Below are 13,338 nucleotides of genomic sequence, written 5' to 3'. Positions count from 1 at the left end.
CCGCCTTTCCTCAGCCAATCGGCGAGCGCCGCCCGCACCTCCCCACCCAATCAGCAGCAGCCCCGCCAGGCGGCGGCCGTCGGCTTTTCCTAAGAAGAGGGAGGCGGATGCCGGGGCGGGAGGGAAGGAGGGAGGGGCCGATGCTCGGGCGAACAACCCGGATACCCATTGGTGCCGCTGCCTCCAATCCGTGACCTCCTTTCAGCCGGCGGCGGGGAGAAGGAGGCTGCGTGTTTCCGGAAGACGTGGCCGTTACCGCTGCTGCAGCCGCTTCTGCTGCTCCCTCTGCCCCGCTCCTGTTCGCCCCGCCGCCACCATGATTTCCCTCTCGGACACACAGAGTAAGCGCCTCCCCTCATCACCGGCAGCCCGCGGCGGGAGGAGAGGCTGGAGGTGGCTGAGGCGGGGGCTTGGGGGAGGGGTCTACTCCGGTGTCGGCCGAATAGCGCGGGGCGGGCCCGGCCCGCGATTCCCCCCGGCTTCTCGCTCTTTGTTCGTCCTCATGGTGCCCGTGTTCCAGCCCTTAAAGAAACTGGGGCTCAGGGCCCCGGGCCGGAGCGCTCCTCGCCCTTCTCGGCCGGCATCCATTGGAGGCCCGGCTGAGCGCGGTGCGGAGAGGCGGCTCTCGGCGCCGAGGAGGGGTCTGGGTTGGGCTGACGAGGAGGGGGCTGTGAGCACCCCTGTGTCCTGCCCAGCGTCGGTCCCCGGCTGGAAACCATCCATAAGGGTGTGAGCGGGAGGGCGCAGGCAGAGCTCACCTGGCTGTGCAGTAAGGGATATTCCCGCCGCGTTGGGCCCGGACGGGGGTTTGTCGGTAGTACCGTGAGCTCTCCTGGCCGGGCCGGGAAGTGAGGTGGGCTGCCGGCTCACGGAGGAACGCCGGAAGGGGCCGGTTCCCTCGCCCTTAGGAAGGCGCTGTCACCGGCGCCGGTAGCTTTTGTCCTGGGCTCCGAGATCTTCCGCGCCGGCGCGGTGCTGCGGTGAGGGGATGGAGAGAATGAATGAAAGTGAACGGTGAACAAAAATAATAATAATTATTATTAGCTCAAGTCTTCTCGCGTTCCTCCCCGTGGGCGTCAGTGGTTTTGGGTTCGCTTAAGAGAAACGCCGTAGCGTCACTGACCTATCATTAACTCTGCTCCTGCAGAGAACTTTTGTAGGTAACACTCGAGGGGCTTTGAAAGAGGGCTAGAGAGTCTGGAGTGAAAAAAAAGTCTATGACCGTAGTTATGTTTTCACTGGATTGAAATATTTGGAAATAGAGGTGCCGAGAGGGAAAACGCAAAGAAATCGAATTAAGGGGGTTAGCAGGAGCTTGAACTGTGAGGTGAAGGAGGCTGCTAGGTTTCTGATTTAAATTAACAACTTGTGTATGAATGAGCCTGCTTGATAAGCACTGCAGTGGCAGTTATGAAGGAGGGTAAACGTGAAAGAAGTAGACAAGAAAGTTAAAAAAGCTAAGTTTAGGTGCATAGCAGTATTCTCAAAATGTTATTGGAGAGCCAGTGAAAGCCAAGGATGAAGATGGATAGAAAAGCAGCCTAGTTGGATTTCGGGGGAATAATTTATTGAGAAATTCAGGTGCTGTGCCCTTGTACTTGGGTGTTAACCCTTAGAGCTAACTTTTAAATTTCTGATTGATTAAACCCTTTTGGGCTTTGCTTTTGCCTATTTCCCTGTATTCTTGTGCAGAGTATTCAGTAAGGAAAAAAAATAACTGTCCCTTCAGAAACAGGAGATAATCTGTCCACGTTTTTTCCTTTTCTGAGTTCCTCATTTGGGACATCCAGCTAACCCCACTGCTGACACTATTGGTTCTAACTTCGAGATCCAAGAGTAGTATGTGAAATAACGTGGGGTTTGGGGTTGTTTAGGGTTTTTTTCACTGTTATTCTGAGGCTATTTGAGGAGATACTTTTAAACTCATTGCTGTCTGGAAAAATGTGGAGTTTGCCATAGAGTCACTGGTGGACTAGTGTGATAAATACCTGCAGAAGACCACTGCATTAGTTGATGCAGAAGAATGCACTTATTTTTCCCAAACAAAATACATTTTCAGAAATAAAAAATACTATAAAATTAATGGAAATTTAAACTTCTAATAATGTATAAATTGCATTAATTTTTGTAGTCTGAGAGCATATTCTGCATTATTTCCATTATAATTTTGTACACAGGATAAAGGATGTTTATTATCTTCCCTAATTTCACAATCAACATATCTTAATAGTTAGTCTTAATAGTTACTAACCTCTTTTGATACACTGCTCTAGTATTCTTGCACATTTTTGGGATTTATGCAGGAATGTTGAGAAACCATTGCTGTCCATAAATAATGATAATTTTTAAAATGTCACATGTATTAGTATGTGTTTATGCATTTCTAGGCATTGAAATGCTGCTTTTGAGTATTATGGGAAGGCTCTTCTGGTGCAGGAGGAAGCATTTAAAAATAGTTCAGAAAATTTTATAAAATTTTACTTTTACAAAAATTCTAGTTCATTTTTACAAAAACTATGTATAAAATCTGTGGGTTTGTTTTATTTTCCTTCTAATAATGTCAGTCAAATATATTTTAAAATTCTGGTATGAATCAAGTCAGTAATACTTTCTACTAAGTGCTGGCAAATGACAGTAATAGTCATGGGTTACTTACTGTCTTTCAGCAGAAATTTTGGGATTATGAGATGAGTGTTCCTTTTTTTCTTCCTTTTGTGAAACAGAGTATGTTTGACTTTGAAAGTGAATCTGAACCCCCTTAGCAGGAGGTGACTGCAAACCTGTTTCAAGTCAATGCAGAAGTGTCAAAATAGTAATTGCAGCTGCTCTGAGAGTTGGCCTTTGCCTTTTTGCTAGATTTCTACTTTGTACTGTGTCTGCAGAAGGAATAAATACTCACTTCCCATAACTGTATATTTATGTTATTGGCAGCTGGTGATTTCTTTGGAGTCCTGCCTCCAAGTGTTTTCCTTCCAAAATACAGATTGTTTCTGCTCCTCTGAAGTAAAGAGTACTAGAGAAAAGGGCAGACTGCAATTGTCGCACTGCATTCTCTCAGTGCAATCATTGAAAATACAATTTGCAATTCCGTTTTTCATTCTAAATGAGTGTCGATTTTCTGCAGTAAATCAGTTGTGGCAGGTTACTTGGTAGTTTTAATTCTGTGTGGTTAACCTGCTCCTTGCAAAGTTTAATGTGGCAGATTGTAAAACCACACCATGCTGCCCACAGCCTTGCTGAAGTTAGGCAAGCTCAGTTTTCCTGGAACAAATCTGTACACTGAGCTCTTTTGAAATTTTTTAGCAATAACTAAATGCAAATTCAGAAAGAGGCAGAATAATACTTTGTTGCTTCTGAGCTCTTCAAACAACAGTAAAGGATGAACTAGCTCTACATTGCCATTAAAAGCACAACTAAAAGACATTTAGGTAGATCTGGCTAAAGGCAGCAGTGGAAGATGTAATGGTTTGTGTGGGTGTTTTCATTTGTTTCCGGGTGGACTATACAAAACTGAGATCTCAATATCCATATATATTTATATACACACAGACACAAACTGGCCTGCCAGCTGTCTGTGGTATTTGCTGTTTTCACTAGCTGTTCTCTAAATTCTCTGGTCACAGGAATAGTAATAATGTAAGGGTGAGTGCATGCATTTTGCAGCTGTGTTGCTTCTGTTCCCATCATTTCTCTCCTATTCAGTTGGCATGAAAGTCAAAGGAAGGCTTTATAGGTTTGATCTTAAAAGTAAGATGTATTTTTAGTGTGGTTTTCATGCTACTTCATAAGCTATTGCCAAATGGTAGCTTTGATTATAGCTTGGTATTTCCTCCTCTTGCCTCCCCAATATTCCTTGAGCAACTTCACAGATAAGCAGAATGCAAATATATTCAGTATCTTTTAGTTTTGTGAAAACTGGCAGCTGGCTGGAGACCCAAGCTAGTGTTTAATAGCCATCCATCCATGTATAGCTTGGAAAGAGCCTCCAGCACTGATCTGTGTTGTGTTCAATACAGAAGTTGAAGGAAGTGGGACTATGAGAGGTGGAATGTGGCCTCTCAGGAGGATGGAAAGAACCAGCATACTAACCTTGCTGTGTTAAGCATAATGGGATAAAAGTTGCAAATGGAAACCAGTTTCATTATCTGTTCACAAAACAATCCTTTTCTCCATACTGACATAGCAGTACATCAAAAGGGATGTCTTTGCTCTGTGTGTGTATAACTGCTTTTTTATTACAGGCAATTTCATTATACAGTTCCATCTAAGTTTGTTGCTTATTTACTCTTTAATAAGCAGCTTCTGAAGGTCTCTGTCTGTTAGTGAAGTAAATGGTATCTACAAGGCTTACTGTATATGTGCAGTCAGGGAACTTTTTAGATGGTCATGAGTTTTCTATACATTTTAAATGTCTGTAGATTGGACATTGGAAGTTGTTTACAATTGTTATGAATGAGTTTTTCCTGGTGTCTGATTTTGCTACATGCCTACATTTGTTTCTTTTTCAGAGATTGGAATGGGACTTACAGGCTTTGGAGTGTTTTTCCTTTTCTTTGGAATGATACTCTTCTTTGACAAAGCTCTTTTGGCTATCGGAAATGTAAGTGTCTGCTGTTTAGTCTTAGATACTGCATTGCTTAGAATTCAGTTTAAACTAAAAATTAAACTAAAAATAGAACAGTATAATGCCAGTTTGAAGCTGGATCACGAAAGAAAGATACTGTGACAGTTTGGTATAAAGGAAATTATTCTCAGTGAATAACTTTTTCTGATTAAAATTAGAGCATCTCACTTAAGTCTGAATGCCATACCTCCTGGTCCAGCCAGGAGTAGGTATGTCAGACAAGAAGTCACTTGTTCAACAGTTTTAATGGTGTTGCAAATAAGATTTTTAGATTCTCTGTTATTACTAACACTTTCTTTTTTGTGATCTTGTAAGATAGCTGTCAATCTTATCTATTTAGATAAGACTAAGTGAAATGTACCTTTGATGTGCTTTATGAGGGAAAAAGGAAGCATGAATTGCTGATAGAAGAACCAGTCACCCTTCATTGAGAGATTTAGTATCTTTAGTTTTTACCAAATCAAAGTTTTCACTTAAAACAGTTTAGAAAATAAATCCTAGTCCTGATGTGCAAAATTCCCAATCCAAAGCAAATATAAAATGACAGGGTGTCTTCTTAATGTGGTAATCTTTGTACTTCTGTTCTATGATTCTCAGCTTTGCCAGCCAGGCCAAGAGCACAGCCTGGTAGAGGTTTGCATCCTCTATTGCTGATGCCTTAAAGTCTCTGGTCAAAACTGATCAGTTTCATCTGTGGCAGCAGAGACAAATACTGAGATTCACTGAAGGAAAATTTAAAAGCAGATATTTGAATTCGGGTGCATTAGTTGAAGCACTGTTCTCAACCATCAACGAAGTGCATAGTGGAAGAATGAAACATAAAATAATGCTTATTTTATATTTTCCTAGTGTAAGGTGGAAATACAAGATGCTGTTTAGGGAAAATTATGAAAGTGTAAGTAGGAGGAGTCAGTGACAGTCTGTGTATTACCAAAGATAATTATCAAAGATAATTCAAGAAATGGTACAGTATTCTATAGAGAGTTTAATTAAAAAATGGTTAGGGAAAAAGTGGTAAGAAAGTGGTTCATTAAATAACTTCTAGAACTTAAATTTCACCAATCTTTTTGAGCAAAATCCTTTTTTTCAGAAAAAATACTACCTAGATGTATGCCTATGAGCTGAAATACTTACAAGTTCTATTGTTGAATGAGCCTAAAAGTAGCTCCAACTGATCGAGACTTAGTGCAATAGTGTTCAATCTATAGAGGAACTAGTGCACAGCAGGAACACTACACACAGGTAACAAAACAAAAACCACACCACACACAACAACCAAAACCACCCCTAGATAACTGATGGTACTCTTCAGCTGTTAATGCTTTTTTGGCTTTGCAATGTTCAGTAGATCAGTAAAAGTTACTGAAGATGCTCATGGTTCAGAACAAAGGTGCTTTTGTAAGATGTCTATTCTCAATTTTTAGAAACCTTTGCTATCATTGATACTGAGCTTCAGCACTGCTTGTGGATAGGGATCATGCTTATGCTACAGGCCACATAACTGTTACCACCAGGTCTTTTGACGTGGTGTGTGTTTGTCAGAGATCACACAGGTAGACTCTCTTCAAAGCAGCTGAGAAGAGAATTTTGAGTGCTAGCTACAAATGTTTTAAGATGGGCATTACAAAATAAAATCACTATTAAATTTGACCTAACTGTATCTCTTGGTATTAAAAGAAGTTGTGCAAGAAATGCAGCCTAATTTTGTAGAATATTTATATGTTTACATCCTAAATTTGGGAATATAAATAGGTTTTTCTTTCTTTGTGGTGGTGGGGGTTTTTGTTTGTTTTTTATTTTTATTTGATTTGTCTTTTCCAGGTTTTATTTGTGGCTGGCTTGTCTTTTGTTATTGGTTTAGAAAGGACATTTAGATTCTTCTTTCAAAAACATAAAATGAAAGCAACAGGCTTTTTCCTGGGTGGTGTGCTCATAGTTCTCATTGGTTGGCCTTTAGTGGGAATGATCCTTGAAATTTATGGGTTCTTCCTATTATTCAGGTAAGACTTGTTTCAGAATACCTTTCCATATTGTTGTATTTAGAAGTAAATTTCTTTGTTTATGTTGCTGTATTACAGTAGACAAAACAGCATGCTTTAAATATTTGCTTTTGATAGATTTTATGTAAAGCTGTTGATTCATGCTATCAAGAGGTAGAAAGTTAATAAGTATTTTTCATATCTGCTAATTGGTAATGGTTTATGTTTAACAAAAATCTAAAATTTAAAAATATCTGGGAGCACAAACTGCAAGCAGTGCAAGGTTTAAATATTTCCTCATAAAAAAGGCAACTTAGATACTTAATATTTTTTGGTGCAGAGTTTGTTCTTCAAGAAATGGATCAAAATAAGCTGCTATCAACATCCTGGGTCTGTAACATTTTGTTACGATGGTAGCCCAATGAAAAGATGTTTTCTGTCATGTTGCATTACACTTCTGCCCTAGTATAGCCAGAACTGATGATTATGGTTAGCATTATCTGGTCTGAATTAAAGAAAGATGATCATGATTCTTTGATCATTCTTTTTAATAGGAATCTTGGTGTGTGTTATCTGTTTCACTATGTGACATTTAACTTCTTCAATATGCTAATAATTAAGAAGAGAGTTGTTCGTGGACTTCTGTCCAGATAGAGGCTGTTCCATTAATGTACCCCTAAAGTACTTGCAAAGTTTTCATCTTCTGACTAAATAATATGGTTCCTTCTAATCAAAATCAAACCACTGTTCTCAAATCACTCTTTCTTTCTACTCAGTAAAATTTTACATTAATCCTGTATTTAGTTTTGGAGTATTTTAGAAGTCTTAATTGTGCCTTTAATATGGGCTTCTTAATGTTCTACTCTGTATTACTCTGGACTCCATCACTGCAGGCCTCTTGGCAATCACAGTATTTTAAACCTGCTTTTAAAACATCTTAGAAGAATTAGAAATTACTATGTTTAGGCAGGTATAATCATGAGTTATCTATTGGTGCTTGCCAGGAGCTGTCAGGGTAATATGATGTCAAAGGGATTATAGAGATCCTTAGTACTATCCCTCATTCAGAAGAGTATCCACAAGGGATAAATGATTCCACAAGTGGATGTTTACATGATATACTTGAATTTAAAATGTCTCTAGGCCACCTTTTCTAGTGCTTAATAGTTCTCTTAATCTAACTTCCTTGTTAAAATGCCAGCTAGTTACTACTCCAAACAGCTTTTTGTTTTGCTACAGTTGTGTTAATTTCAACCATTATTGTGATTTTTGGCAACTCACTCCTTTTTGAAGAAGTTAAAAATTGAGACTTTCCCCATGAATCATTTCCCTGATTGGTTAAATAACACAAACCTTCCTGCTTGTCATTGGTCTCTTAAATACCTGATTTTCTTAGGCACAGGAATTACCAGATCAGCTTATGCACCTGTGGTTTTACTAGGGCAGTACGTTGCCCAGATGGGCATTTCTAGTGGTTCTAGTCATGTGGATTACCAGGAACTTTATATTTATCAAGAGCATTTTAGCAGTTGTAGTAACTTTACTTCAATTCATATTAAGGTCATTCAAATGTAAACCATTGTATTTTGGTTTTTTTCAGTCTCTTGATTTTTAGATCACTATACCAGTTCCATTAGATATTCAAATCCCTCTGAAATATTTAGTCATGGGTTGTTGTCTTGCATATATAAACTACTTTTACACAGGCACCTTTCATACACCCTGCAGCAGTAATTACAGAGCCCCTGTTGTCCACAAAGCAACTGTTAGGTACTGGTGATCAAGGAAACTTAAAACAAATGAGAGAACTGCATTCAGTGGAGAAGGCTATTTTGGGACAGTGTCTTATACTCTCAGCTGCTTTTGAAACCTTGTTCAGATTACAGGCATCCAAAGTTATGGCTAACAATATTGTCCTGCCTACACTGAATATTCTTTATTCTTGGCTACACCAGTTATTTTAGTCTGTTGCAAGTGGTTTGTGTGCCCTGTATCACAATTTACTGAACCACTGAAATGAGCCAATCTTAAAGAAGTAAATCCCCAGGAATAAAATCTGGCTGGTATTTATATTATCCAGCAAATTATACAGTGTGGTGAAGAAGATGGTGACTTGTGAAACTACAGTTTCATTGTGGCGGGGGTCTCATTACATGTTAATCCTTATCCTGTGCAAGGAACAAGAGGACTCAGATTGCCACCACCAGCTGAATTGCTGTAGTTGACTGCAAACAACTGAGATTTCAAAATTAGTTATTCAGAATTAACTTCAGGTGCTTTTACATTGGCTATGGCAAGAATGTGTTTCCTAGAATATGAAAAGAAAATCTCAAGTATGTTAATTTTGATAAGTTAATTGGGAACATGAGTTATGTTGACCAAGTTGGGTAGTCTTTATTTTTTGAAGAGCTGACTTAGGCCACCAGTTATGAAGAAAACTAAGTCATTTTAAAAATTAGGTGCTTATTTCCTAGTTTTTTGTTTGTTTTTTTTCCTTGCTCTGCTGATTATCTTATTTGGTAAAATGAATGTGCTGTTAACGAGCTAAAATACATATGTAATCTTGGTTTTAAAATACCTCTAGTTCTTAATTTCATAGCAATACAAGAATAGTTTAATTATGAAAACTAATATGATCTTCTGATATCTTACCTAAAGGGGGTTCTTTCCTGTGGTGGTTGGCTTTATTAGAAGAGTCCCAGTTCTTGGATATCTCTTGAATTTACCTGGTATAAGCTCGGTAAGTGTGTGGTACTTCATTCAAAATCTGAAATTTGTGCTGTTTTTTATCCCATTGTTACAACAGTAGTAGACATGCATCAAAAATAAAGAAAATACAGTTTAGAACAGTGATTTAGAGTGTGTTTTTGTATAGTTGTTGTACCATACAGATAGCCTTCATTCCCTCAGAGACTTCTAAATGTAAAAGGAACTAAAGGACACATTTGCAGAAGTTTTAAATAAAACTTACATGTTTTGAGTGGACAGAGCCCTGGATTATGACACTGAACACTGGGGTTCTGCTTCCTGCTTTGCTGCCCTAGGTGACCAGAGAGGCAAATCATGTCACTGTTCTGTGCCTCTTCTCCTGTCTGTAGGATGAGGAGGACTCCACTCTTCTTTGTGTAGCATTTGTGTGTGTATTTATGCAAAGTGGCCTTTAAAAGCAAACAGTTCAGTTCAGTGTTACGGTGTAGCTTGGACGGTGAATCCAGAGACTCACCTGATGCATAATCATTCATCAGATATGCAGTCCACTGCACCAGACTATGTCTTGCTATCTACCAAAATTTTTTTTTTTTTAATGCAGTTTTCTATTTTTTTTAACCAAATAGCCAGGAATTTGAAGACATTTAAAAGGTGCCAGAAAGATGTTAATCTAGAGCATTTCAGTCAACTACTTTTACTGTGCTAATTTCTGTATGTATGTTAACACAATCTTTTTAACCTTAGATTTGAAAGCAAGTTTTATAGCTACTACTAAAAAAATTAATAGGGAATATAACTTCGATGTATACAGTCTGTTTTTTAAAAAGTAGTGTTCAAAGTCACCTGCTCCAATCTGAGGCCAAGTTCTGGCTTGTAATTCATGATCAATTGAATGCTTCATTTGTCAATTGATCTTAGTCACATTTAATTTGATCTCAGTGGGGTTAAATCTTCTTTTAAAAAGATAATTGTTAATGTTTTATTCAAAGCCCACGTAGGCTCAGAAGAGAATCCACAGTAATGGTCAGTTGAAATATCTTATTTGGTCTACTAATGCATGTGTGGCTGATACTGTATTGTTTTCTTTTAATCATTAAGCTAGCAGTGTAACCTGCATTCTTCTATTTCCTTTTTCATTCTGTTGCATCTTCATGTTGCACTGTTAATGTCTATATGAGAAAAACATGTCATGCAGAAACACAACTGCAGTGTAAAGTTTTTAATTTTAACAAACTTAAGTCATGAGACCTTGGTGAGTACTATTTGACTCATTTTCAGCTGCATACTAACTGTGCAATTAGCAAGTAATATTTGAGAGTAACTTTGTACATTAATGTCATGCAGCTTAAAACTTTTTTTGTCTCTTTTTCTACAGCTTGTAGATAAAGTTGGAGAAAGCAACAACATGGTATAATGACAAGAGGACAGAAGACTGATTCTAAACTTACTGTATTATTTATAAAATCCTTTTGAAGAATACTCAGCACAAAGATTATGTTGTGTACAAAGGAAAAGCTTGTTACATTCTTTACATAACAGTTTAAATTAAAATGTATAGTCAACAATATACATTAGAAAAGAAGCTCAGCAAGTATGCTTCTAGGAAAGTAACTCCAGAGTTCAAGAAGTAAACTGAAGAGGGAAAAGTCATGGAATAGCCCATGTTACAACTGTTCAAGACTGTTTTTTTTGTTTTTGGTGAACATGCTAGAAGCAATGAACCCTTGTGGAATTAATGGTGCCTGTACTTTACCTCCTTATTTTGAAGGTCTGGTAGAGTAAACAGGCTCACATCTTTAAGGGTGATCCAAACTTACCCAGCCCTCTGCTTGCAATGCTCAGAGTGCAAAAAAAACCAAAAAAAAAAATCTAAGAAAACTTCTTGTGTAAGAAGAGCTGCATCTTTGCATGAAGGTTAAGATGACTGTTCATCTTTGTGTATTATGGCAAAAAAAGAAAACCTTACACGGTTCTGTTGTAAGCATTTTTGTAAACGTGTGGCTGAAATCAAACATTGTTATCTTAATGTTTCAAAGCCAAATGTAAGTTGATTGTATTTGCCTTCCATTTTGGAATATGCAAAATTTCAATCTTTAACTCCAGTCTTAAATGGTGGATCTGAACATGTACAGCTCAACAGGGAACTCTGGAACCTGACCTGCACTCCTTCTGGTTTGTTCTCCTTGAGTCATGTTACACGTGCATCCCAATGAGAATGTAGCCCCTTGTCACTAACATGAAAACTTTGTGAAATGTGCTTAGTTTTCAAAAAAATGCATTTGGTTAAGGTGCTGACATGAACCCTGTGAAACGTATCTTATCAAAATTTGAACCTTTGTTTTTAAATAGTTTAAAGCTAAAGTTTCTTTGTTTACTCTGGAACTACAGGTTTATTTTTTACTGTAATAAAATGAAGATGTAAAGTTCTGTGTATGTGAGTCTCTGGGGAGAAAATTGAACTAATGGGGCTAACTAAAGATCAAGTGCCAATCTCCATATGTTTTGTAACTTGTTGCTTGGGTTATCTTCAGATAACTTAAAACGTGTATCAGTCACAGCAATGTGACTATGAGATCTTTGCTAATTTGGAGTAAATGTCCCCTACTAATGACCCCAAAGGGTCATGTTTCTGCTTCTATTGGAATGTTAAACATTGTGCACTTTCAATAGGTTCTGTTACATAGTGTCCTCTTCTAACAAAACATGATTATTAAGTAAATGTGTATGTGCAGACTTGGGGAGTTTCTGTTGGTTTTAACTTTCTTTTGCTTAAGTGTAAACCTAAAAAAAAATTACCAAAATGCAATGTTTGTTATTTCAAGTAGCTATGTAGTCTTGAAGGTCCAATTTCTGTTTTGGTTTGTGGTGTGGTGTTTTTTGGTTTGTTTTTTTTTTTTCCTTCACTATGCAGTTAAAATTGGTATTTTCCAAAATAATTTTCAAGTTAAGAGGAGTCCTCATATACCAACCCTTTTGGAAGTTGCTAAAACATTTATTTATGTAAGACATGGGGTTTGGGGTCTTTTTTATTACAAATGTATGAATAGCCACAATCTATTATTCCAGACATGTAATTTTCTTTCTTCTCAAAGAGGAAGAAAATTATTAAGTTAAAAAAAATTGTCAATGCTAACAATGAACAGCATCTGAAAAATCAATGGATTTATTTTATAAATGACAAAAATTGGCTATATATGCCTGATGTCATGTGTGTTAGAGTTTACAGACAGGACTAAGTAAGACTTGTGGCTTCTACCTCAAGAGATGAACCAATTTTAACTGCTTCTGTAGATCTGTTTGTGTGTTAAAATGACTATAGAGTAACACTAAACAGCAGTTAAGCAAACTTGCCTTGTGTGCTTTGGTAGAGCACTAGTCTGTGCTGTGGGAATCAAGTACTGTTTAAAGGAGACAGTGTTTATCATTTACATTAGAAGTCAGCTACCTGAAGATTTTTGTTCTTGTCTTTGAAAAATAATGTGATGGGAAAGGTGGATTGTACCGCATGACCATGGAGCTCTGACTGAAAGCAAATTGCTTTGGAAGCAGAAGTGCTTCATCAACAAGAAATCTAATTATATTTTTCAGAGGTGATGAATGCATTGCTGTATATGATCTCTTAGCCCTCTGAAATGCCAGAATATAGGCAGTTCATCTCACTTCTATTTACCTGTTTTAAATCAAATGTCATTTTTTGTCAGATGTGAATTGTTGTGAAAAGCATCTGAGGGAACAAAACTGTTTGTTGAATTTAGCATAGTCTTTATCCCTCAAGGTAATGTTGTCTTTGAGACAGTTTTGCCGAGATAAACATTGGTCGCAGCAAAGGTCAAAATGACTTAGCCTTAAAGTGTTTCTGTCATTGTAAAAAATAACTTTAACAGAAACATGCTTAGAACATTTCTCCTTTTAAATGTGGTTTATAATTGCTGCTTTAAAAATCAAAAGGATGGATCTTACTCTGAGCAAATGAATACTGTAAATATCCTTGTCATACCTTGAATAAATGGGTACCTTTTTCTATAA

General features: G+C 37.8%; 1 protein-coding gene across 1 annotated transcript; it reads left to right on the top strand.

Moving 5' to 3' along the window:
* Nucleotides 1-198: 198 nt before the first annotated feature.
* Nucleotides 199-13,338, top strand: GOLT1B (golgi transport 1B). Its single transcript, XM_030456636.1, has 5 exons — nt 199-341; nt 4,509-4,600; nt 6,446-6,624; nt 9,262-9,343; nt 10,688-13,338. Exons 1-5 carry the CDS (start codon nt 317-319, stop codon nt 10,724-10,726), a joined length of 417 nt encoding a protein of 138 aa, XP_030312496.1. The 5' UTR covers nt 199-316; the 3' UTR covers nt 10,727-13,338.

The sequence above is a fragment of the Calypte anna genome, chromosome 1 (assembly GCF_003957555.1).
Source record: "Calypte anna isolate BGI_N300 chromosome 1, bCalAnn1_v1.p, whole genome shotgun sequence".
NCBI lineage: Eukaryota > Metazoa > Chordata > Aves > Apodiformes > Trochilidae > Calypte > Calypte anna.
Note: the sequence above shows the minus strand (reverse complement) of the source record. Positions and strands in the feature narration are given on the sequence as shown.